At 46.4% G+C, this 27,312-nt stretch overlaps 1 protein-coding gene across 1 annotated transcript in view; it reads left to right on the top strand.

Annotated features, from left to right (window-relative positions):
• Window positions 1–26,887, top strand: part of TNN (tenascin N) — a 36,315-nt gene extending 9,428 nt beyond the window's left edge. The window contains exons 4-16 of the mRNA XM_005304267.4: window positions 552–734; window positions 1,869–1,958; window positions 4,447–4,710; window positions 5,542–5,805; window positions 8,180–8,443; window positions 9,190–9,453; window positions 18,814–18,944; window positions 19,567–19,699; window positions 20,693–20,844; window positions 22,653–22,749; window positions 23,550–23,717; window positions 24,509–24,672; window positions 26,162–26,887. Of these exons, the coding sequence (XP_005304324.3) occupies window positions 552–734; window positions 1,869–1,958; window positions 4,447–4,710; window positions 5,542–5,805; window positions 8,180–8,443; window positions 9,190–9,453; window positions 18,814–18,944; window positions 19,567–19,699; window positions 20,693–20,844; window positions 22,653–22,749; window positions 23,550–23,717; window positions 24,509–24,672; window positions 26,162–26,311 (2,324 nt within the window). The 3' untranslated portion in view covers window positions 26,312–26,887. The remainder of the gene's footprint in view (window positions 1–551; window positions 735–1,868; window positions 1,959–4,446; window positions 4,711–5,541; window positions 5,806–8,179; window positions 8,444–9,189; window positions 9,454–18,813; window positions 18,945–19,566; window positions 19,700–20,692; window positions 20,845–22,652; window positions 22,750–23,549; window positions 23,718–24,508; window positions 24,673–26,161) is intronic.
• The last annotated feature ends 425 nt before the right edge of the window (window positions 26,888–27,312 follow it).

Here is a 27,312-nt window from a genome sequence, read left to right as displayed (position 1 = left end):
TTTTTGTCCTGCTTTGAGCAGGGGTGTGGTCTAGATGACCTCCTGAGGTCCCTTCCAACCCTAATATTCTATGATTATGGACTCAGAGGGCAGAGTGCCAGTTTTGAATTGTCAGCACCACTCCCTGCAGTAGCTATGTTTTCCTCAGGCATCTCTGGGCCATACCTGAACTAGTCTCACCCTACTTAGGTGATGAGATCTTCACACTGTGCTACCTCAATGCCCTTGTTAAAGCCAGTAAAGGGTTGGATTATGGGGAGTGTGTATTTTATTTGTAACAGAACACATAGGAGCCGGAGTCCTCTATGGTTGGGATAGAGCTTTACAGTGAGTAAAGTCAGGCCTGTTGAAAGAATAATTGCATTCTGCCTAGTTAACCACCCTTCAGTTCATCTGAGAAATTGTACCTGGTTTTGAGGCCTGAGACCCCTGGTGAAGGTAGTTTGGCTCTTTCCTGTCTTGTGTGCACAAATGGAGGAGAGGTGGCTTTGGTGCTGCTGAAATGATAATGTGCTGCTTGCTCATCACCCTCCCCACTCTGTCTTCCTTAGCCCTATCTGCAATTAGCGCTGCCTGGGTGACAGAGGAGATGGAGGACTCGCTGGAAGTGGAGTGGGAGAACCCCCCAACAGAGCCAGACTATTTTAAACTGAGGTTCAGCTCACCGCAAGGGCAGGAGAAGGAGGTGGTGGTGCCTAAAAGCAGTGACCCCAAGAGCAGATACATCATCAGCGGTAAGTGATTGGGTATAGCCAGACGGGACATGGCCAGGGAGAAATGGGGAGAGACAGACACAAGAGAGAGGTTGACTCTTGAACCATAACCTGAGAAGAGCATCTCTTTTGTTTCTCTGTGGCTGATGCTCGGAGCAGACACAGACAGTTAGCAGAACTCTTTCACTTCATGCCCAGGCTGCTGCTGTGAGACACCTACAATACACCCCCCTTCCCCAAAACACCCAGATGAGCCTTCATCCATGAACCTTGTAGTACATAGATGAAAGTCTGCCAGGTTAACCACCTCTAGCACCTACTGGCCAAGCTAAGAGGAAGAGAGCCAAGGGTTTCTCTTACAATATATCTCACTGTCATGTTAGTTTGAAACTATACTGAGTTCCCTTCAGCATATATGTTCGCTGATGAGGGAGCGGGGCTGGAATTTAACTGGCAGAACCCCAGGATAGGACCCATTTCCATTCAATCTGATCTCAAATCACTCCTTTTTGAATTACCAGAGCACTTTATTTAGCTTGCTCTTGTAGCAAAAGAGGAGGTATTATTTACTTTTTGTCTGGCCCGGAGTCTCACTTTCAATATTGCCAAACATATGGGGCAGATCCTCAGCTGGTGTACACTGGCATAGCTACATTGAATTCAGTGATTTACACCAGCTGTGAATCTGGCTCTACAGCTTTACTTGCATCTTTGCACCCAGTCCAGCACTTGTTCACATCTTCACAGGTAGCCACCATGAGTATATTCTGTGAGTGAGGGAGCTGAAGGGTGATACCGGACATCACATGGAAAAGCTCCCCATGTGGTATGGATAGTAAATGTCCATGTACGTTCATTCAACTTTAATTATACCCTCATATAAATAAAATTTACTCTCTCATTTTAGACCTGGGAACACTAAGGATGGGTAAAATGGAAATCCCCACAATTTATGACCAGTAGGGCCTGTAGAGATGAGCCAAAACCAAAACATCAAATTCACATATTCTCCAAACAAGAAGTACAAATCCCAGTCCCACAACTCAAACGCCTCTGTAATGTAAAATCAGAGAGCAGAAGATGCAATTTCTCTAAGAAAATGTTTATGTACTTTATTCCCTAATTGTTGGGACTGTTCCTTTTGTTTTCTTATAGGCCTGAAGCCTGGCACAGAGTATAAGATCATTATCATATCTGTGAAGGATGAGATTGAAGGAAAACCATCTATAGTGAATGGCCGCACTGGTATGTATCCAGAAGTCCCAAAGAGGATCGAGCTCCATTGTACTAAGTACTGTACAGACACAAAGGGATACAAGGTCCGTAGGTGATGATGCTTGTTTTGAGTTGATTCGTGTTTTCAAGCTTCTCTCCACAAACATGAGGGTTAGAAACTTAAAAAACAAACAAAAAACAAAATAACCCAACCTGAAATTCTCAGGTAATCACCAGACTGTGGGAGCTGGGGCTTTAATACAAACACTAAATATCATGAGACTCAGCAACACTGCATTGTAACTTACTATGTAAAATATCATCAGTCCAGATGAGTGTGTGGGTTACAGGTGGGAGGTGAGGACCAGCAGCAAGGGGAAGCAACTGGGATGTATGGATGGTGGAGAGAGGGCTGGGTCCTCTTCTCAGAGGAGTGAGGAAGGCATATTGAGGGGATGTTGCTCTGGTCATCACACTGTGCGGAGGACAGATAGCTGGCCTGTCCAGGCCAGGTCCTCTGACAGCCAGTAATCAAATGCTGCATGCAGACAGCAGGGCAATTCTGTCTTGTTTTCACTCTGACTGCATTTGTTTCTCATCTGTGAGATGGGAATCCAGGATTCCCCCACTACTGGAAACCTACAGATCCCCAAATAGAATCATCATTCCGTCCTTCCCACATTTCTTCTCTGTTAATGGCATAGGTGGGTGGGTGTGGCACTGCTGAGGTCTCTTTAGTTGGCCGCTGCCTGGACGGAGTCTGCTGGACTTTTCTTTTGATCAGAGCTCTTGTTTACTCTTGACATCTGATTCCAGTTACCCTTGGAAGGAAGTGGGGTTGGGAAGCACTGCTGCCTTTGGAACACGATGGCTCCATCTGTCATCTGTGTTTTCAAACATTGTGAACACATAGATTCCGTCTCATTTTTAGTGGTTATTACTTGAATGCCCTCTGCTTTGCATAGGACCATTCTAGTGCTGCACAGCCTCAAGGCTTTTCATGAACGTATTAATTCCTCTATTATTTTCCCCTTGTTCTCTTCAGTGTGACCAAATCAGCCAATTCATAGAAGTTTAAGGGAATTTGTAGAACATAAGTGCAACACAGCTGCATAAAGTGTGCTGCCTGGAATGCCAGCTGTGTAGTGGTTTTGTGGAACAAGAGCTCCTTTGGGAGAGACCCACCCAGGTTGGTTAGCTGCACAGATGCTTCCCAGTACATGAGTTGTTTGCATAGCCTCTCCCAACACTCCAGAGTTAGTACCAGAGAAGGGGTGAAGAAGACCATCCTCCATTGCCAGCACTGCGTACAGTTCCCCAATAAAGGACATCTCAGATGTTAAAGTGATCTTAAACTAGGTCTCCGAAAGCATTAACAAAACGCATAATAAGATCCAGTGGCTGAAAGCTGAAGTTAGACAAATGGAGACTGGAATTAAGGTGCAAAATGTTAAGTGAGGCTAATCATTGGAGCAACTCACCTAGGGGATTCTCCAACACTTGAACTTTTTGTATCAAAACTAGATATCTTTTTCTAAAGGAGATGCTGTAGCTCAACCAGAAATTACTGGGTGAAGTTCCTTGGCCTGGGTGGTTCAGGAGCTCAAACTAGATAATCACAATGGTGCTTTTTGACCTGAAAATCTATGAATTATTCAATATTCAAGGCTACCATTTTTCCTTTAAGATGGTTCTCCTGCCATCTCTGGATCATTCTCTCTCCTCCCTTCCCCATGGTAGTGTGCGAAGAGGCCAAGGGGTCACTGGGATGCTTTAATGGAGAATACTAAAGGGTCCCTGTGTCAGGCACTTAGTAAGTGGACTAGTCCATTCATCTGAGTATAAAGCTGGGAACCAGGAACTCCTGATATTGACTCCTGTGTCTTTGGGAAGTCATTTAGCCCTTCTTTCTTGCTGTCCTCATCCTCAGATAACAATACTTGCCTCTGGGGTGCTATTGTGAGGATGGATGAGTTATTGCTGGTAAAGTAATTTGAAAATGAAATGTACTGAGTATTATTATTCTCCCCAAATTTCAGTTCTCTTGAAATGGTATCAGCCTAGTAAAGAGTGCCTCCTGGATTCAAAACAGCTATTTAAAAGATAATTCTGCCATTTTGTCCACAGATAATGTATTTCAAGGTTTTAAAAGCCACCATATTTGTAGGACCCACCAGTTATACACTCTGAGCCCTGCTCTCTGGCTTTGCACCAGGATTTAACTCACTAATTGTATTCTCAAAGCTATCTGCCCTCCTGCTGACCAGACCAGAAAGTAAACCAAATAAAGCTACATTTGTCTCTGCATTGTCAGGAAGAGAATTAATGTTTGCCAAGTAGAAGATAATAAAATTGGATGATGGAAAATACTTTCAGACTCTTGAAAGGGTTTGCTGAGCACTGTAGAGTAAAAGAAATGCAGAAATGCTACGCACGATAAGGAATGTGACTGTTGGGATCAGGTGGAATATTGCTCGGGGAGTCTTTTAACATTGCACTTTCAAATGCTCTTTTAAAGGAATAGACAGCCCAACTAACCTGGAGACCGACCAAGTGACAGAGGACACAGCTACCATCTCCTGGAACAGGGTCCAGGCTCCCATTGACAGATACATGGTGAGCTACACCTCAGCTGATGGGGACACCAGAGAGATAGCTGTGGGGAAAGACCAGAATACCACTACCCTGATGGGTCTGAAGCCAGGCATGGAGTACGTGACCTACATCTGGGCTGAGAAGGAAGGCCTGCAGAGCAAGAGAGCCAACACTAAAGCTGAGACAGGTAACTAATGGCAGGGGAAGAAATGTGGAGCGTGATCATGACCTCACACCAGTTTGTCAACTCCATGGACTTCACTGAAGTTACTCCTGATCTACACTGGTATTAGTGAGACAAGAATCTATCCTGTAAATTGTAATTCTCATTGGTAGGCTGAACTGGCCTTTAGTTGTGAAAATGGAGCCTTTTAATTGAGCAGGGGCTTGGACAAGATGACCTCCTGAGGTCCCTTCCAACCCTGATATTCTATGATTCTATTCTATTCTATGATTATAATCACAAGTGCTGGTAGAGATCCCTATTCACAGATGCTAGTCATTAATATCAGTACAATGGAGGTCATTCAATTAGTAAAACAGCCATCATCAAGGCCTCTTAGTCGACTGAACATGGAGTTAATGACTTGCCTTCAGAATGCCACAAACAAGCTCAGAAACCTTCCCGAGGTCACCATTCTGACCTTTCCAAGAACTATCCTGAGAGTAAGACATTGAGGGATAACTGGTTTAAGGGCAGCTCTCCCTTTGGTTTGGTGACTGCTCACTGCACTGGGGTTTAGCACATCTGGCACTGGTGGGATGTGGGTTTTTTTAACGGAACTGATATAGTTGCACTCAGGGTAGATGGAGGGTAGCAGCCAGTCCCTAAGAGGGCCTTTTCCTGTGTGCAAATTCATGTAGGAGCTTTGCTGTTGGCCTAAGAAACGGTATCCTCTTCACAGCTGTGGAAGGGGGAAGGACCATGAAAAGTGGGGAAGGACTGATGGGTCTCTCCTAATGAAGTATTGGGGAGAATCCTCACTCTATCTCTCCACTGTTAAACCTTCTCTAAAAGAAATTGACAGCCCAACAAACCTGGTGACGGACCGAGTGACAGAGGACACAGCTACCATCTCCTGGAATGAAGTGCAGGCTCCCATAGACAGATACATGGTGAGCTACACCTCAGTTGATGGGGACACCAGAGAGAGAGCCGTGTGGAAAGACCAGAGCACCATCACCCTGACAGGTCTGAAGCCAGGCATGGAGTACCTCATCTACATCTGGGCTGAGAAGGGAGGCCAGCAGAGCAAGACGGCAAACACTAAAGCTGTGACAGGTAATCAGGGGAATCTTTGGGATGTGATACTAGCTAACTGCATATCACAAACTGCTCCCTGAAGATTAGCTGTGTTTTGTTCTGTTTTCTTCCAGCTTATTGCACAGTGTACATTATAGAACAATTTGTCATGTGGCCAAACATGGCATAGGTACATACATGCTGCAGGCCATTCCAAGATTGAGATTTAGGACTTACCCCCACTTCCTTTTACTCAACTGCAAAATTTCATTGACTTTAATGGAGTGCTTGACTGGTTCCATAATGCATATAGGTCAGGAGTGGGAAAACTTTTTGGCCTGAGGGCCACATCTGGGTATGGAAATTGTATGGCAGACCATGAATGCTCATAAAATTGGGGGTTGGGGTGCAGGGGGGCGGTGAGGGCTCCAGCTGGGAGAGCGGGCTCTGGGGTGGGGCTGGTGATGAAGGTTTGGAGTGCAGGAGGGTGCTCTGGGCTAGGATTGAGGGGTTCAGAGGGAAGGAGGGGGATCAGGGCTGGGGCAGAGGATTGGGACGTGGGGGGGGATGTGTGTCTCAGGGGTGCAGGCTCTGGGTGGCGCTTACCTCAAGCAGCTCCCGGAAGCAGCAGCATGCCATCCTCCAGCTCTTACGTGGAGGGTTTGGCCAGGCGGCTCTGCGCACTGCCCTGTCCGCAGGCACCACCCCTGCAGCTCCCAGAAGCAGCAGCATGCCCCCCTCTGCCTCCTACATGGAGGCATGGCGCTGGCCAGGCAGCTCGGCGCACTGCTCCGTCTGCAGGTGCTGCCTCTGCAGCTCCCATTGGCCACGGTTCCCAGCCAATGGGAGCTGTGGGAGGGCGGCGTTTGGGGTAGGGGAAGCATGTGGTGCTGTTATGCTTATAAGAAGCACATGGGATCTTTTTCAGGGGAAAAGGCAATACGCCACATTTATTGAAGATACAACAATTAGCATATGCATTCAATCTCACCACACACACACCTATACTGTCCTGCCAGTCGATGTTATAGTTACCAGTCCAGATCAGCCTAGTGGCCAGCTAGGTTGATCACCAGTAGGGAGGAGCCGGGTTCCGTCGGTTGCGACACGAGGCTCTGGGGAAGTCTTGGCATGACAATCCCAAAGTTTCATTGTAAGGCACCCTGTTTATATAGTGATTTTCCTTCATTGGGACCAATGAGTTTTGCTCCGTCATGTTGTAATCAATTGTTGTTTGACAAGTGCTTGTTTTCTTAAATTGTCGTTCTCATTCTTTATCACAGCTAACTTGTCCCCATTGATAGGTACCTGTCTCATCTTTAGCGTCGTCAATCTGCCGTCCTCTGACATTTCAATAGGGGTGTGTTGCAGCCTCCTGGCACCCTTGCGTCTGTCTCGGGTTCTTCCCTTGTACATCTGGTTCAGCAATGGCCTTCGCACTTATCTCTTAACACATACATTCCTCATTCACACACAAAACAGAATTAATTTACACAGAACATTTTGAACAGGAACATCCAGTTGCAATGCAAAAGAAAAACAATCATTGCATTCTTTTACTTATTTTAAAATGCTAAACCTACAACAACTTGGTGACCCTCAAAGGTCTGTCATTGCCTTGAAATCAGTCCAGACACAGATTCTGGCTGATGTAGCTCTACCCATTGGCCCATTAGGCCATTCCTTTCTGTTATTCAAAAAGGGTGGCTGGCGTGATTTGATCAAATCATACACCAATACATTTAATACATGCTACATTACTATTCTTTATCCTTAATTCTAAATTATATAAAATACAAATATAAAATCCTACTACTACCGAGCTGCCTGGCTGCCCCTTAGTGTAGGAGCCGGAGCTGGAGGGGGGACATGTCGCTGTTTCTGGGAGCTGCGCAGAAAGCCCCCAAACCCACTCCCCAGCTGGAGCACCGGAGCGGGGCAAGCCCCCAATCCCACTCCCTGATGGGAGCTCGAGGACCAGATTTAAAGTTCTGATGGGCCGGACACGGCCTGTGGGCCGTAGTTTGCACACCCCGACATAGGTTCTATGCAAACTTCCCCCACAGGGCTCTGCCAGTGCACCACAATCTTCCCCTATGGCATCTCCTGCTATTTTAGTCCTGGAGTATGCACAGCTCTGCCAATGTATCTAAATCTTGACCCACAACAAGCTTATTACTCCAGGCTGGGGCCCCCTAAAAGTTCTGCCAAGTTCTGAGTCCTCCAGTCGTGAGCCCTGAAGCACTGATAGTGAGAGCAGTATTTACCCAGTGAGACGTGAGTGATAGTTTTCCTCTATCTCACACAATATCTAAAGGTATGGAAAGGTTTGACTCTGGAAGACATGGTACCCTAGGGGAGTCACTTGAGAATCAGTCAATTACATTGTAATAATCAAGGCTTTTACTTTCAGAAATTGACAGCCCAACTAACCTGGTGACCAATCAAGTGACAGAGGACACAGCCACCATCTCCTGGAACAGAGTCCAGGCTCCCATAGACAGATACATGGTGAGCTACACCTCAGCTGATGAGGACACCAGAGAGATAGACGTGGGGAAAGACCAGAGCACCACCAGCCTGACGGGTCTGAAGCCAGGCATGGAGTACAACATCTACATCTGGGCTGAGAAGGGAGGCCAGCAGAGCAAGAGGACAAACACGAAGGCAGTGACAGGTAACCAGGGGAATTTCTAGAATGTGATATTACAGTAGCAGACTGGCTTCACACTGGATTAGCTGTGAATGTGTCCTCCCCCTAGTTTGTTACACACAATATAAAACATAGGACTTTTTGCCACACAGCTGTGTGCTGAAGGAGTGTGCCCCTTGTAGGCATCTGAAAGCTCTCAGAAACTGGTTCTCCTGTGAGAGGAAATAGTGGCAGAAGTGAGATGTAGCATGGGTACATGCTATGTGCACTTCTCCCTCATACCTCTGCCAGTGTACCCCAACTGTAGTCTGTAGGACTCCTACTAATTTAGTTCTGTCCCTCCTCCCAACAGCTCTGCTGTTGGGCGTCATTTCTGACCTGCAGCAACCTTGTTATTCCAGTCCCAAGTCCTTTCACAGCTCAGTTTTGATCTGGAGCCCCTAGCCAAAAATTCCACTCCTGGCTTTCCCAGGGAGTTCAGCCATTGCACTTTACCTGCGGCATCACTTGCAATACCACTGCTGGGGCATCTGCCAATGCACCTCAGTTCTGACCTTCAGTTGTCCCAATATTTCAGTCCTAAAACCCCAATAGCAAGAGTGATGTTTAGCCATTGAGACATGAATACTGAAACCTATGTACATATTATCTTTCACCTGACTAAAGTTCTAAGAGTATGAAAATAAAGTTTAGAGACCAAAAGAAACAAGCTTCAAGGAGACAGTTTAGAATCTGTTAATAATGTTCTAATAATCCACACTTTTACTCAGACATTGACAGCCCAATTAACCTGGTGACCGACCGAGTGACAGAGGACACAGCCACCATCTCCTGGAACAGAGTCCAGGCTCCCATAGACAGATACATGGTGAGCTACACCTCAGCTGATGGGGACACCAGCGAGATAGCTGTGGGGAAAGACCAGAGCACCACCACTCTAACGGATCTGATGGCAGGCATGGAGTACATCATCTACATCTGGGCTCAGAAGGGAGGCCAGCAGAGCAAGAGAGCAAACACGAAAGCTGTGACAGGTAATGGGGGACAGGAGTGAAGGGAAGTTAGATGGAGACATCTCTATCCCTTTCTTATCTGGTGTTGCACGATCTCTTTTTGTATCACTGTGTATAAAGGCAGGGCCGGCTCTAGGATTTTTGCCGCCCCAAGCAAAAACAATTTTGGCCGCCCCCCCCCCCCCCCGTTTTTTTTTTACCCCACCCCCGGCCCCGCCTCAACTCCACCCCTTCCCCAAATCCCCAGCCCTGCCTCCTCCCCCCAGGCTCTCAAGCCTAGGAGGGAAGGAGGGAGAGGGAGAAGCAGCGCGTGCGCCACGGCCACTCGGGGTCTCCCCCTCCCTCCCAGGCTCTCAAACCCGGGAGGGAGGGGGAGATCCCGAGTGGCCACGGCGCGCGAAATAGCTGATTCACATGCAGCTGCTCCTCCTCCCTCCCAGGCTCTCAAACCCGGGAGGGAGGGGGAGATCCCGAGCGGCCGCGGCGCGCGAATCAGCTGTTTTGCGGGCCGCGGCCACTCGGGATCTCCCCCTCCCTCCCGGGTTTGAGAGCCTGGGAGGGAGGGCGAGCAGCGGCGCGCGAGTGGCAGCAGCGGAGGTGAGTTAGGGCGGCTGGGGCACATTTTTAGGGGCGGCATGGCCCACGCCAGAATGCCACCCCTAAAAATGTGCCGCCCCAAGCACCAGCTTGTTTTGCTGGTGCCTAGAGCCGGCCCTGTATAAAGGTAACTTTTTGCCAGTCAGGTATTAGCTACTTGAAATTCTGCACTGGCCAAACCATCATGAAGATAACTGGATAACTATGAACTGTTAGCAATGGCACAGAGAGCAGAACTAGATGAGGCAAGAGCGATATGCACCCTGAAAGCTTGCAGTTTCAAGGGTAACTGCACTTTTAACCCACTTCCTCTGTGGTCCACTCCAGCAATGCTCCTGAAGTCTGAGGTCTCTAGCCTTCACTTCTCTCTGGGCAGGGAACCATGTCCCACTCCCTTCCAACTTGGAGTTTTAGGCTGCGAACCCCTGCTTTTTACTGTGATTATCCTAGGCAGGCCTGAGAAATGTCAAGCCCCTGCTGCTTAGTTTCTTTCCAAGGACAACAACCCTGTTTTTACCAGTGACCACAGAACTCATCCAGAGTAAGCACCATTTATTCAAAGACAAAAGCATCACAGAAAAAAGGTAAAACAAAACAGATTCTAAATGCACACTAAATGTAACAGAAATTGCCCATCAGTCCTATGGGGCCCTAGTAGCCCTAAGTCCTTCCAACCCTTCAGTGAGGGTTGTGGCCGCCTTAGGACCACAGGTCTGATTGCTGAATCCAAAGAAAGACCCTAAGGCTTGGTCTACACTTAAAATTTAGATTGACATAGCTATGTTGCTCAGGAGTGTGAAAAATCCACACCCCTGAGTGCGGTAGCTATGCTGACCTAAGCCCCGGTGTAGACACAGCTGGGCTAATGGAAGAATATTTCCATTCTCTTAGCTGCAATTGCTTGGGAAGGTGATGATGTTCCCACAGCGATGGAAAAACCCCTGTCATCAGTTGCACCTATACTATGGGGTTGTGCTAGCATAGCTACAGTGCTGTAGCTATTGCCGCTGTAGTCTCTGTAGTGTAGACATGCCCTGAGTCTGTGTAAACTCAGTCTTTTAAATACCAAGTTCTTCCTTTTTCTCTTGCCTCTTCGTTGGTACTGCCCTAAATGAGTATATGCAAACCACCCCAGGAGGTGATACTTCTCTGGAGCTGTTTGCAATCTCGGGGATCGCAGTGATCCCCCCTCACTTTTTTAGTTCTTGGAGGAGCTATGGTAACCCTCCCTCCAGTGGTTTGAGCATTGGCCTGCTAAACCCAGGGTTGCGAGTTCAATCCTTGAGGGGGGCACTTAGGTATCTGGGGCAAAATCAGTACTTGGTCCTGCTAGTGGAGGCAGGGGGCTGGACTCAATGACCTTTCGGGGTCCCTTCCAGTTCTATTAGATAGATATATCTCCATATATTATATTAATGGAGTTGCATACAATCCCTGGTTCATAATGCTACATAAAACATTCATAAACTTAATACAATGTGGTCCCCAAAGATATTGCATATGGTTGCCATTTCTGTCACAAATGACATCTAACTTATCCTGATACTCTTTGAATTTGGTAGCATTTTAAACCCTCTTTGCATAAATGACTGCACAGGGCAATGGAGAACCAGGACCCTTATATTTTATCAGAGTTACTCAGGTCAGGCTATGCCTGCTATTGTAATGAGAGTAGATGGCATACCTGCAGCTCATCAAACTCACCGCTTTGTGGGTAGCCAGGGAGGGCGTAAGGCTAAGGGAGCAATCCCTGACAGAAAAGCCCCACTGTGTTGTCGGTGAATTCAGGAGAATGAAAGTCTATGAGAATAAACTCAGACAGAAAATCTGGAGTGAAGTCCCAAAGACTAACATCTTAGTATCTTTCCGGAAACTCCTGCAACGGATCGGGGACCAGATGTATTGATTCTTCTTTCCTCTTGATTTTACCGGTGATGCCAAGAGAAGGGGGATTCTGATGCATGGGCAACTCAGGGCCTCCATATCATCTGCCCAGGCTTGCACCCTGGAGAGGTACTCCAGCTTTGCCTCAAGCGTCAACACAACAAAGGAGGCAGCATGTTCTAAGCTCATCCTCGATCGGCGTAGAATTGAGCACCAGGGGCTGTCTCTAATGGTGGGAGAGATCATTGTATCTCACTGGACAGCTCCAACTCACAATAAAACTGGGCAGGCTCCAGACAATAGGGTGTTGTCCCACCACAGTCTGCCTGCTTCAATGGGTGCTTGGAGCTTAGAGTTTTATAACTTGACAAGTGGACTGAAACTAACACACCAGGCAAATCAAGTAAAAAAAAAAAAGAAAACATCCTTAAAGATAGGGTGCTGGAACGTTTGCACTATGACAAACGGATTATTTGAAGACCTTCAATAGATCAGTGATGCACATAAAATTGCCATGATCAATGATGAGCTGAAGCGACTCAATGTGGATATCGCATCCCTCCAAGAAACACGGCTAGCATTAAGCAGATCTCTCAGTGAAAAAGACTACACATTTTTCTGGCAGGGGAAAAGAGCTGAAGAAACACAAGATCACGGAGTGGGATTTGCCATCAAGAACTCACTTCTGGGGATGATTGAGCCACCTACAAATGGATCAGAGAGAATTTTGACACTATGCTTGTTGACATCTGAGGACCCAGTCAACCTGGTGAGTGTGTATGCCCCAACACTCTCCTTGTTTTCTGACATCAAGGACCAGTTCTACGACCAGCAGGATTCTGAAACACGAATATGTGCAAGGGTGGGAGCTGATCATGAAGCATGGACCACCTGTTTTAGTCAACTGGTAAGATGAATGGAAACGGTCAGATACTGCTAGAATTTTGTTCCTATTATGACCTCTGTGTAACAAACTCATTCTTCCAGACAAAGCTGCAACACAAAGTGTCTTGGAAACATCCCAGATCTGGTCACTGCCACCAACTGGATCTTATCATCACAAGGCATACCAACCTTAACATCTTCCTCATTATCCACAGTTATCAAAGTGCTGATTGCGACACAGACCACTGTCTGGTGTGCAGCAAGGTCAGATTAGTCACCAACACGGAGGTGCTCAAGTGGGTCAGCATACTCAGCATGCAAACACTCCTCAAACACAGACTCCTCCTTTGGCTTGGGCATGTGTGTCAAATGAATGATGGGCACATCCTAAAGGACATCCTCTACAACGAATTGGCATCTGGAAAAAGACCTAAAGGACGCCCAACATTGTGTTTCAAGGATGTGTGCAAGTGAGACCTCAAAGAAATGGACGTGGATGTGGACAACTGGGAAGGTCACACTCAGTACCGCAGCCTCTGGAAACAAAAACTTTAAAAAGGTCTCCGGAGTTACAAGAGGAAGTTGCCCAGCTTAGCAGAGAAGAAAAGAGCTCGCAGAAGGCAGAGCCCAAAGGGTCGAAAAATCATCTTTAAATGTGAAAAGTCCGAGTCTTATCAATCTCTCCTCATATGGAAGTTGTTCCATACCCCTAATAATTTTTGTTGCTCATTTCTGAACCTTTTCCAATTCCAATATATCTTTTTTGAGATGTATGCAAGTATCATACATCTAAAGTTAGGAATATTGACTAAGTAACAATTACAACTGTGTGTGTGCTGTCAGAGGCCAGAAAGCCTGATTCAACAAAACAGGGAGAGGGAACCCAGGTTAATGGAACAGGAGGGCTCAGTGAAACCCCAGTACATCAGGTGGCATCCCGGATGGGGGGGAGGAGGTGTCCAACCCATCACACCTACCCTTTGTTTCCTATCTTTTAACCAGTTACCAATCCATGAGAGGACCTTCCTTTTTATTCCATGACAGCTTACTTTGCTTCAGAGCCTTTGGTGAGGGATCTTGTCAAAGGTTTTCTGAAAATCTAAGTACACTATATCCATTGGATCCCCCTTGTCCACATGCTTGTTGACCCCCTCAGAGAATTCTAGTAGATTGATGAGGCATGATTTCCCTTTACAGAGACCATGTTGACTCTTCCCCAACAAATTATGTTCATCTATGTGTCTGACAATTTTGTTCTTTGTTTCCACCAGTTTGCCTGGTACTGAAGTCAGGCTTACTGGCCTATAATTGCCAGGATCACCTCTAGAGTCCTTTTTAAAAATTGGCATCACATTAGCTATCCTCCAGCCATTTGGTACAGAAGCTGATTTAAATGATAGGTTACAGACTACAGTTAGTAGTTCTGCACTCTTGGGTGAATACCATCTAGTCCTGGTGACTTATTACTGTTTAATTTTATCAATTTGTTCCAAAACCTCCTCTAATGACACCTCAATCTGGGACAATTCCTCAGATTTGTCACCTAAAAAGAATGGCTCAGGTTTGGGAATCTCCCTCACATCCTCAGCCATGAAGACCGATGCAAAGAATTCATTTAGTTTCTCCGCAATGGCCTGATCGTCCTTGCTTTAGCATCTTGATCATCCAGTGGCCCCACTGGTTGTTTAGCAGGCTTCCTGCTTTCTGATGTACTTACATTTTTTATGCTATTACTTTTTGAGTCTCTGGCTAGCTATTCTGCAAATTCTTTTTTGGCCTTCCTAATTATATTTTTACACTTCATTTGCCAGAGTTTATGCTCCTTTCTATTTTCCTCACTAGGATTTAACTTCCACTTTTTAAAGGATGCCTTTTTGCCTCTCACTGCTTCTTTTACTTTGTTGTTTAGCCACGGTGGCACTTTTTTGGTTTTCTTACTATGTTTTTTAATTTGGGAAATACATTTAAGTTGAGCCTCTATTATGGTGTCTTTAAAAAGTTTCCATGCAGCTGGCAGGGATTTTACTTTTTGTGCTGTACCTTTTAATTTCTGTTTAATTAACCTCCTCATTTTTGTGTAGTTTTCCCCTTTCTGAAATTAAATGCTACAATGTTGGGCTGCTGTGGTGTTTTCCCTGCCACAGGGATGTTAAATTTAATTATATTATGGTCACTATTACCAAGCGCTCCAGCTATATTCACCTCTTGGACCTGATCCTGTGCTCCACTTAGGACTAAATCAAGAATTGCCTCTCCTCTTGTGGGTTCCAGGACTAGCTGCTCCAAGAAGCAGCCATTTAAGGTGTCAAGAAACTTTATCTATGAATTCTGTCCTGAGGTAACATGTACCCAGTCAATATGGGGATAGTTGAAGTCCCCCATTAGTACTGATTTTTTTTTTTATTTTAATAGCCTTTCACAGTCACCATCACTGTCTTGGTCAGGTGGTCGGTAATATATCCCTACTGCTATATTCTTATTATTAGAGCATGGAATTACTATCCATAGAGATTCTATGGTACAGTTTGGTTCATTTAAGATCTTTACTTTATTTGATTCTACGCTTTCTTTCACATATAGTTCCACTCCCCCACCAGCACGACCTGTTCTGTCCTTCCGATATATTTTGTATCCTGGTATTACTGTGTACCACTGATTATCCTCATTCCACCAAGTTTCTGTGATGCCCATTATATCAATATCTTCATATAATACGAGGCACTCTAGTTCACCCATCTTATTATTTAGACTCCTAGCATTGGTATATAAGCGCTTAAAAAACTTGTCACTTTTTAGCTGTCTGTCATTATATGATGTAATTGAATGGGACTTTTTTTCATTTGACTCTTTCTCATCCGATCCTTCCTGTATTTTATCATCTTCCATCCTCTTCTCCTTACTTAGGACATAGAGAATCTCCATTAATAGATCCTCCCCTAAGGGATGTCTCTGTCCGAACCACATACTGCCCCGCACCTGTCGGCTTTCCCCCAGTGCTGCACATTTGTTTAAAAAAATTCAAAATGAAAAATCAAAACATTTTGACTTTTTTCCTAAATAAAATTTAGTTGAAATTGATACATTCTTGCAAAACATGTCGATTTCAACCAAATGGCATTTTCCAATGCCAGAAAATTCTCAACCTGCTCTGCTAATACCTTTAAAATCTTACTCAAGACAACAGCTACGAATTCCCAATGATTAAAATAATAGGCTTGTAGCAGAGACCTTGTATAGAAAGTTTTTAGGCCAAGAGGCAGTTTTTTGTTGGTGTCCAAGTTGTAACAGCCCCCTGCAGCTCAGACCCTTAACAGTAGCACTGTGAATTGATTGGAAGAGCACAGGTAATGCTGACAGCAGTATCACTGGAATAGGACAGTGGATTCCAATACCCTATAGCTCCCTCTGCTGTCCAAGCTTCCACAGTACTAATCTGAGAGGATTTCTGCTTCCATGCATAATAAAAATGGACTTTTTTCTTAACCTCAGGAGTTCTGTAAATAGTTACTTTAATTAATGGTAATAACAGCTCATTGAATATATGGCGTTTCATTCACAGTTAATAGTTCCTTATGTGCGCTTTGATGTACTAGTTCCCTCCTCTCTCACCTGATAAGGGATCTTTGTCTGTGTAGATATCTTCTCTGTTTCTATTTTATGAAACAAAAACTCTCTAAACATAAGAGAATGAAGGTGTTCCTGCCTCCCAACCCTGTGTTCAAGCCACTGCTGCTCCACTCTTTCCATCTGTCAAACTTAGGTACTTATATGGCCCCCATTACTCTAGTATTGGAGTGCTTCACAGTCTTTAATGGATTTATCTATCCTCAGAACACCCTGTGAGGGAGGGCAGCCCCATTGACGGATGGGGAACCGAGGCACAAAGAGTAAGTAACTTGCCCCAGGTTACACAGGAAGCCTGTTGTGGAGCAGGGAATTGAGCTGAGTATTTCTGCAAGCTCCATGATGCTCTGCCATACGTGTGTGTGTGTGTGTGTGTGTATGCATGTGTACATAGGGTCCTGTGTCAATAGTTCTGCCTTACGTAAGCGAGTGTTTGTGTGTGTGTGTGTGTGTGTGTGTGTGTGTGTGCGTGCGCGCGCATAGGCTCCCATGTCAATAGTTGGTGCTCTTTCCTGAATACCAGCACTACCCATCTGACACCCTCAGATTGAAGCAGGGAGGGACCGAATGGATGAAGGCCTTTGTGAAGTTAACAACAGGTTTCCAAAGAGCCCTATCCCAGAATGCACCAAGCATTGATTTGAAAACTGGGATGGATTCTTCAGCGGCTGCCTCCACTTCTGTTATTGAAAAATTTTCTCAGGAGCTAGGAGGGGATCATTCTACAGAACAAGTGTCAGAAACCACCCTGGTCGTAAAGGATGCCTTGTACCGTTTATGCTTGTATGTCCAGTATAAAACAATATCAGAGGCTATTTATGATCACCGTGAAATGGTATTGGTTAAAAATAAAGCCAGCGTGCTCTTCACACTCAGGAAACAACCACACAAATATTTGAATGTAAGACTTAGTCTTTGCTGTTCGTGGAGGCGGTCTGGATCACACAAAATACCAGAGACCAGAACCATAGAGATGTAGGTTATTTTGTACTTGTAAATTGTTAAAATAAGCAAACATATTAAAATAAAATGTTTCCGGTGCCTGCAAAGGGAGCCGCTTTGCCATGGATGGATTATGTGTTTATAAATTGTTAATGCAAAGCTGCCAGGTTTGGGGAGGAGACCCCAAGTGTGTTGCAGTGTTTACCTCTGGAGAAAGAGGTAATTCATATGTCTGCACCATGACTGTAAGGATCTGTGGGACTAGAATCTGGGTTTGTGGAGTCCGTTCCCACATCGCCAGGAGGTGGCCATACAGAGCCACATTCAAGGGGCACTGTGGAGATTAGGCACTGCAGGAAGTACCACCCAAAGGATCCAGAGCAACAGCCCCCTGCGGCCTTCTGATTGGCCCATGTTCACTATTTAATCCTAGAGGGTGCTCCAGGAAGTTGTCTGGACAACCACACTGATCTCTGGCCTGCTGTAACTCCAGACCTCACCTCGCTTTCTGATCTCCAGTCTCTGACCTCAGCCTTACTTTGAGCCTTACTCTGGTCTCCTGATTCTAGTCTTGTAACGATCTCTGAGCTCGGACCTCCAGCCCTAACCTGATTCTTGCCACCTGATTCCAGCCTGATAGCTACATCCAATCTCGGGTCTCTGACCCTGGGCTGACTCTGACCCTGACCCTTCCTTATCAATCTTGGCTCTAGTGCTTACTTTGAGCCCTGCTTGCTGATTCTGCCTCATGGCCATCCTTGACTGGTGGCCACCCGCCCAGCCATGACAGCTAGGCCAGAGCACCTACGCCCCAATCCCTTATACCGACCCTTAACTCCTCAGTCTTTAGAAGTGAGAAATACGTATTTGCTTTCAGGCTGGTTAGCTCGTTTTTAAGGAAAGAGGGGTGTATTTTGGTGATCATAAACATGTGGGACAGGTAACACTGGCTGAAGATGAGCTTGGTTTTGCCTCTGGGTGCAGGCACATATTGTGTGAGCTTATCCCATGTAGTTCTGCCAGTGAACACAAATTCAGATCATCAGGTATTCCGGCTCTGGATGCCCTCACAACTCTGCCAATGCAATCCCGTCTTCACTCGGTATTACCCTATGCTATTTCAGTCCAGGGTGCCACCTCATGTCTGACCTACAATACCCCATGCTATTTCCATTTCAGCTCCCGTGCCAGTGCATCTGAAGCCTGATCTGCAGCAGTCTTTACTAGTTCTGGGCCCCAACACATTGCTAATGTACCTCACACATTCCTCCTTGTTAACCATGAAATATAGTTTCTGTAGTTGCAGAGTCCCAGTTAATAATACTGGAAACTAAAAGCTCTATACCTCCATGCCCTATGCTAAAGATTCACTCTATGGGTTGCTTCTTCTCAGAGGTACTTGTACAATCAGAGAGTTTGATTCTGTTCTCTGCTTTTTTTTTTAAATAGAAATTGACCCTCCCAAGAACCTCCGTGTATCAGATGTGACACAGTCCAGTGGCGTAGTTACCTGGACACCACCTGCTGCACAGATCAGTGGCTACACTCTGACCTACCAGGCTCCAGATGGCACCAGCAAGGTACTGTGAGCTCTTCAATTCCTTCTTGTTACAAACTGCCCCAGTTTAAAGTGCACATGGGATGTTGGGTTTAGCCAATCAGATCCCATTATCAAGAACACATGCACAACCTTAGAATTTAAGTGGGAAGGTGTCTCGGGGAGTGGAATATTCCATCTTAATTACACTTGTTGGGAGAAGCTGGTGCCCTGCTGGATGGCACATACCACTGTGACTGCTGCTGGGTGTTGTGGATTGGGCAGATCCTTCACACAATAGAAGATGTGTTTTTAACTTTGCTTTTCCAATGTGTTTATACGTGTCGGAGGGCTCCATGCACGTGAGGTATCTCATTCGCGAATGTGCATACAGTCTACTCCCTGTGGATACAGTTATCTGTAGGGTCTGTGCAAGTTCACTTTTTCCCCCAAATCCTCATTCCAGGGACAGGGAATCCTCAACCTACCCACTAATATGCAGATGGCCCTGTATTTATGGGGTACACCCTGCTACGAGTATTCTTCTGACTGTGCCCTGCTCACTTCCAAAAGCATGCAGAGAATAGAAGCAGTATGGCTGGGAATAGATGACGCAGACTATGGAGCTTGGCAGATCGTTAGTCTATCTTTTCTTTTTTTGGCAGGAAGTGCAACTGGGTCCTAATGAGCAAAGGTTCATACTGGAAGGCCTGGGACAAGGAGTGAGGTACACAGTCTACATGGTGGCCTTTAAGGGTGACCGCCGGAGCAGAAAGGCAGCCAACACCTTCTTGACAGGTAGGGCTTGGCACTAATAATACTTAGCACATCTCATCTGTAGCATTTCGCAGTTAAGGGTTAGTGGTGATGGTTCCACTTTACAGAGCCCCAGAGAGATTAAATGATTTATCAAAGGTCATTCAGTAAGTCAGTGAGTTGTGAATAGAACACAGATCTCCTGACTTCCAGTCCAGTGCCCTGGGCCAGGCTGTATGGCAGGTTGGAGATGCAGTGGGGGAAGAGCATGAAGTGACACAGTGGGATGGCTTATATGGAGATTCAGATCTGTCTGGATGATGTTGCTGACAGAGCCTACCAGTTGAGTATAGTAGATAGACTGATTGTGAAAAGCTGATTGGAAGTAGGGAAGTCGATCACCAACTCTGGATCTGTTTGCATCATCCCAGTAGCATGGGGGCAACTCGTATCTTGCAAGCACTGCTTGTGGCATTCAAGAGGTGCCCAAATTCACTAACAGGGTCCAGGAAACTTGCATCAAAATGGCATCCTGTTAAGGTGCCTTTCATGCCACTGTGATGCAGGAGTTTGTCCTATTGGGGAAGGCATTGCCCATTGTGGACAAATGGTGCATGTGGGGAGAGATTAGTGAGCTCCCTCTCCATTGAGAGCCAGTACTTACTACACATCTATGACTCCACCATCCCTAGAAAAATCCTGCTTTCTGAGACCCTCTCAAGGACCAGGCTGCCTCCTGCAGCTTCCAGTGACCCTATTCATGGGCCAGGTAAAGCTAATATGCAGCTTAGGTGGAGGGCAGTCTTTACCAGAGCATGGCAGGACCCAGGGCATCCAGGTTTGTGCTCCAGCTGGTAGGTGCCTGGGGGTGTGCATATGGTGCAGGACTCTATATGATCCCATAAGCCTAAGGCTGTCATTGTTCCTGTGCCCCTGTTCAAACCACATCCTCTTCAGGAGACTCAGTTGGGAACGCCTCTCCAGCTTCCTTTTCAGACTTGCTGATGTGAGTTTTTCCCTGTCTTGTTCCCACAGTTGCCTTCCTCTACCCATATCCTGCTGACTGCAGCCAGACCCAGCAAAATGGGAATGCCACCAGTGGCATGTACATGATCTACTTGAATGGTGATGCTGGCAGGCCCATGCAGGTGTACTGCGACATGACCACCGACGGAGGCGGATGGATAGTGAGTGGTGCTGGGGTCTTTGCACAGCTGTTTACTTTTTAAAAAAATCAAGTGACTCTAACGCTGCGCTGACATCCCTGGAGACTGAAATCTTCTGTTTATGGCCAGCACAGGCATGGCATGGGCAGCACTGGAAGTATCCCTCTTCTTACTCTGCAGCTCCACATCTGTGTTTCTCAACTCTTGCCTGGGAAGTACCATCTTTAGGGGCAAGGGGATAGTTGCCTGTATGCCTGTTCAGTCCTTGGCCTCTGCTGAGACTGCCAACGAGGATGCCAGTTGTGGTGTCATGGCATGCTCTACTCACTGCAGGTGGCGCCTCCTCCTGGCTGTTCTGGGGATTAGCTCTCTTCCAGGTCCAACTCCTCCTTTTGTAGTCTCTCTCTCTCTCCATTGTTCTCTCGCTCACTCTGCAGCCCACCTCTTGCTCCGGGAGCTGCAGCTTTGTCTTCAGGACTCAGCCCTCTGGCCAGATCATTATGTGGTTTTCCCTTCTGGGGTAAGAAGTCTCACTAGGCCTGCTGTGCAGACACTGCCACTCTGTCAGTGGCAGGTAGGGGAACCCGGGGCCACCCACTACTTCAGGTTCCAGTCAAGGGCTCCTGCAACACACAGCCAAAGTCTGCTCAGTGTTCAATCTTGCTGCTTTCTCCCTAGGATGCTTCCTACTCTGCCTCCAATAGGCTTTCTTCTCCACCCTTTTCTCTCCCGGGTACGCCCTTCCCTAAGGGCCAGGGTCCCACTCTTTCCCTGGCCTCCCTCCTTCCCTCTCTAATACACAGAGGGTGGATGCAGACTTCCTCACTGCAGCCATTTCTGTTGCCAGCTTCCTGGCTTTGTATTAGTCCAGCCCAGCCCCGCATCTGCTCAGCTGAGCTCCATCTTCCAATCAGGAGTTGCTTCTCCAGCCTAATCCCCTCATGTGGCCTATCTCACTATCGGGCCCTTTCTCAGCTTCCTTAACCCTTTTGGGATTGATGTGGGGGAAACGCCAATCACAGGTGTGGTGGTTGGGGACTGGGTCAGGTTCATTGAGATATAAAGTATTTCACTGGTTGGTCCCTTATTCCAGTCAGGCCAAAGGTGTTAGTGACTGAATTTCCTTACTACCTGATAACTGCATGGTGGCTCATGTGAAATGAACAAGCAGTCTTGAGTACAGTTCCTAGTGGACTGCTGGCCACAGCACAGAAACCATGACCTAAGGGCAGGAGCATAAAACTGTGTGATTCTGGGAGTGTCTCTCTGTGCAGTGTCTCTCCCATTCTCCACTAGAGTAAGATTATCTTCATCTCTCTCTTTTTATTTTTTACGTTTTTATTTTAGTGAAGGCTGAATAATGCAAACAATTTCCCATGAATATTCATTCACATGTAAAAAAAAAAAGTTCTGGTTGGTCCTGTTGTATAGCTAGTTCCTGTTTATGTAGGTGTTTATACCACATTTGGGAGGTTTGTGTTTCTTTTATCCTCACTATCCACAAACATGAGTGTGATTTGAGTTATAATAGGGCAAACATTTGTGTAAAGCAAATTTTAAATTTCTAGTCACAAGTGTATGCATTGGAAGAGCTTGTGTGCTTATCCAATCAGGGAACATTAAAAAAAAGCATGTGAAATCACCTGGCCAATTCCATTTTTCCAACAGCTTGAATTCTGAACACTCATTAACGCCCCTTCTTTGTGGACAGATTGGAATCATGGAGAAATGGGAGGAAATTGCCATCTGCTAGTGAATATTCCACACACAGAAAATGAGGATAATTTACCCAATTGTTCATGATTCATTCAGCAGTGCTTGTTTTGCAGGTGTTTCAGAGGCGGAACACAGGGCAGCTGGATTTCTACAAGCGCTGGAGGAATTATGTCGAAGGCTTTGGAGATCCCCTGGGGGAATTTTGGCTTGGTACTGTATCTGTATGTGACAGGTGAAGGGTGGACAGTTAAAGACAGGCTTTGTAGAGGCTGGCTGGCATTTTGATGCTTATCTGAAATATGCAAACTTCTCAGGTCTGCAGTCAGGTTGGAAATATCATGGGTACAGCCCTGGGCTTGTCTGCTTCTGCTCTTGTTTGGAAGTGCATAGGCAAATGAATCAAATCCAGTGCCCACTGAACTTCATCGGGCTGTCACTCAGAGTGAACCAATGTTTTCTGTACCTCAGAAGAGGTTCAGTTCAGGGGTTTTGTGATCCTGTACCAGGAGAGGAGTCACAAGATATTAGTGCACTGATTTAAAGGAGAATGTGGCATTCGCTGAAACATGAAGAATAGGAACAAAAAGTACTGTACTTGGCAAGTCATTTTCTGTGTCTCCTTTCCTGCTGTTTCAGCTGACTCTGCTTAGATTGGCGAATTCAGCACCTAGATACGACAGTGGTTGGGGGTCTTTAGATTTGCTTAGAGATAGTGAATGTTCCTTCAGAATTTGGATTATTCTCCTTGATCTAGCAGTGACATCAGATTCCTATGTTTCTGATGTCACTCTCTGCTGCCATGAAGCTGCGTGTGATGGTGCAAACTCATCCTTATCAGTATGATGTAACTTCGGGATCAAATAGGGGGAGAAGGTGGGATGAGAAGGAGCAAACCACTGATTTAACCACTGATTTAAATGTGGCAAGAAGAACCTTGGAACAGAGAAAGCGAATGAATTTTGACATTGGTTTTCCCTCTATAGAATAATTACCTTGGATTCTTCTCCCAGGTCTTGACAAGCTGCACAACCTCACTAGCAGTACTCCCATCCAATATGAGATCCGGGTGGATTTGCAAACCTCCAATGACTCTGCCTATGCTGTTTATGACTTCTTCCAGGTGGCTTCAAGCAAGGATAAGTACAGGCTCTCTGTGGGGAATTACCAAGGCACTGCCGGTAAGGAATGCTTTCTATCCTTGCTTCTTCAGTCTCACATAATGGAAGCAAGCACTGGAATCTGGGACACTTGTTTCCCCATCAGCATGTGGGTTGGAATAGACTGGGATGCATTAGAAGTCCCATAAGCCAGGTTGCTTCCTGGTGCTTCTCTAAGGAGAGCAATATACATTGGAATTTCTGGCTGGACCTCAGGAGTGGGCCCGCCAAGCCATCTCCTGAGAAGGGGGGGACTAGGTGTGGCTCACCTGTCACTGGATAAAGAGGCAGAGAAGAGGGAGGAGGCCCACGGAACTGTCCTCAGACTGGATTCGGGGAGCAGGCCCAGCAGGCCACCTGCTGAAGAATCCAGAGTAGGGAGTGGTTCCAGCAGATGAGCCTGTGAAGACATTGGAGGGGCTGTTGGGCATTCCCAATCAAAGAAGACAACATTGGGAGGTGGGGAGAAGAAAGAGGGTTGTGTGGGGAGGAATGGCAACTTGATCCTCAACTGAACTGGAATTTAGACTCCTTGGGAGTTCGCCCAGCATTACTTCCCATCCTGATGATATAATGGCCTTTGCCATCTGTACTCCAGGTATTTCTTGCCATGATGATGCCTGTGCCCTTGGCTTCCAATCCTCTCACCTGCCCCATTTACCACCTACCCCGCCATCCCTTCCAACCCTCACTCCCACCCTCTGGGGATCTCCAACTTTGTGGAACTGCACTCTCCTAGCACCCCCGCCCAACAGTCTGATAGTGGCACCCCCAGATTGCTGTGCCTAACATCTCCTTCTCCCCTCTTTTAGGGGATGCGCTGACTTACCACAATGGCTGGAAATTCACCACCTGGGACAGGGACAACGATGTGGCTCTGAGCAATTGTGCAAGGTCACACCATGGCGCCTGGTGGTACAAGAACTGTCACTTAGCTAACCTCAATGGCAAATATGGAGAAAACAAGCACAGTGAGGCAAGTGCCAGGGTTCTGCAGCATGTGTGCTTCTTCTCACCAGCTTCAGGGACACGGGTGACGCTGGACAGCTCAGATGGTGCCTCAAGTCAGGAAGGGCTGTCCAGACTCATCCAATGGTTACAGATCAGGCATACGTCTTCCCTTTAAAAAGGCTGTATTGTAATCAACCCATGGCAGCACAGGAACCTCACAGTCGTTACTAGGGTACCCACTATGGCCACCTGTAACTTCAAAGTGACTGCAGGGATGGAACTCGCAGCATTCAGCCCAGACAGCACAGAGCCTACTGCTTGAACTAAACGAGTGTCCATTTATAGTAATCGGTATAGGGCCTATGAGACAGACAGACACATGCGCACTGAGTGGTTCCAGTTCCATCCTTTGAAACACAGCTGCAGACACACTGCCACTAGCTAGCTGATCACAGTACTGAACAGTGAATTTAGTGGTACTGAAAGGTGCTGGATTGACAGCCATGGGAGACTGGAATCCTGTGTTTATCCAGAGAGCAAGGACAGCATGAATAGTGGAACCTCTCTCATGATCTAAGCCAGGATTTGAACCCTTGTCTCTAGAGGTAAAAGGCTGGGGCATTATCTCAGACAAGTTGCATATGAAAAGCACTGTATACATGATGCTCAGGCCAGGGGCACACCTAATTAGGTGGTGGCAACACATGTCGCTGCTGCCCCATGTTCTGCGCTGGCTGCTCATTGGTTTCAGGATTGAATTCAAAGTGGCACTTTTAACCTATAAAGCCACAGATGGCACAGGACCTTGCTACTTGAGGTTATGTCTACACTGAAGCAGTGTGGGTGTTGTGGCACGGGCGATGGCTTGGACTAGGCATCTGGGATTAGACTGACGGCAGGGGCAGGCGGGCTTGGACTCTGGCGGCCAGCCTCAGCTTCTACTGGTGCTGCAATGCCCCCACTGCTATTTTTAGCTTGCTAGCTCAAGCAGAGCTAGCGTGAGTCTGTCTTTCTGGGGGCTGGGAATCACACCTCCCAGCTGCAGTGTAGACATACCCTGAGAAACCACCTCTCTCTTTATGCCATGCTGCTACAGCTGCAAATGGGCAGGAACGTTTGAATTGGAACGTCCTAATTTTCAAAGGGGGAGTGGTTAGCAGTATAACACGCTCCTCAAGGGAAACCTCAGCTCAGAAATGGGCTCCCTCTTAGAAACTTGTCTGAAATGGTCCTGGTCTGTTGGTGTCAGGGCATGACACAAAATACATCTATTTACACAGGTCTCTGTATGTGTTATGCATGTAGGGGGTTCAGTCCTGGTGGGTGACCAACTCTATGTATATTAATTTGTGTTAGGGGTGTCCAGAGAGCTGGTAGGGACTCCCTCTTCTTATTATGGTAGAAATCCAAATAAATAACAACCCTCCCAATATCTGAGTTATGTATTCTAGTATCCCAGTGCCCCACCCAAGGTTTACATGCTTAATAAAGGGAATTCCTTGTTCTCTTTCCAGGGGGTCAACTGGGCGCCATGGAAAGGCCATTTGTTCTCCATCCCTTACACTGAAATGAAGATCCGTCCTCAATCATCCAGCAATGAACCAATCCTGGGGAGGAAAAAAAGGTCTCAGGCAGGGAAGAGGAAGACGACCCCCAGGGCCTAAAATGGCCTCCAAGCAGGGCCGAGCCTGTCAATTCCTGACAATGGAATTCCATTATTTTGTAACAAAGTGTAAGGACTTGAACAGCTTGTTCCAATACTTATGTAACCAATGCCCAGCCTGCTTCAGCCCCTGCTCTGAGCTCTCTGCGTTCACAACCCAGCCTACTTTAAGCATTTGGAGGCTATTGACAAAAGTCACCAGCACAGAGTGGGAGGGGACTGATGGGGAATATTAACATTTACAGCTATTCTGATTGGCTGAACTCGACAAGGACCTGACTGGTCCAATGCACACAGGTGACCTATTTTCCCTGATCATTATGAACCTTACAAGCAAGCTTTGAACTTATGCTGCTGCTTCCCACAATCCAAGTTGCTGACACCCCGTATTTGCAAATGCCCTTCACTACTAGATATTGCTACCAGCTACTACTGTAACTTCTCAGGCCTCAAGGGGGCATTGTGAAGTTAAAATGCATCATCTTGTCAAGTTAAAATGCATCAAGTTAAAATGCACCCTCATCTATGTTGGAAATAACCCCGTGCGTTGATAATTTTAAGAGTCTAGTTTACTTGCTTCTGGTTTTGCTCTGTGTTTTTCTTCTCCCAGTTTCCAGCTTTGATGATGAAAAGAGGCCATTGCGCTTTGCTTTTATTAATAATCAGCCCCTAGTTACTTTCTCTTTCAGATCCTCATGCTCTAGCACAACGCCACAGTCCTTGGGTTGTCTACACTGTGGGGAAAGATTTGGTTTTCAAACACTGCTTCTTTTGGAATTTTAAAAACAACATGGGAACATTTCACCTAGTTTTAAGTTTTTGTATAAGCTTCTTTTTATAAAAACCTACATTTCCCATCTAAATTAAACCTAACAGCGTCACTATAAAGCCACTCGTTATGAGGCCCCTGAGTTCAGGTTTATCCTGAGGACTGGAATGAGGAATATGTACCAATAGGGGATTTGTTGTCAGATGGCATCAACATCAGAATAGCCGAGAGCA

This window comes from Chrysemys picta, chromosome 8 (genome assembly GCF_011386835.1).
Source record: "Chrysemys picta bellii isolate R12L10 chromosome 8, ASM1138683v2, whole genome shotgun sequence".
NCBI classification, from domain to species: Eukaryota; Metazoa; Chordata; order Testudines; family Emydidae; genus Chrysemys; species Chrysemys picta.
This window is presented reverse-complemented; position numbering and strand designations above follow the sequence as displayed.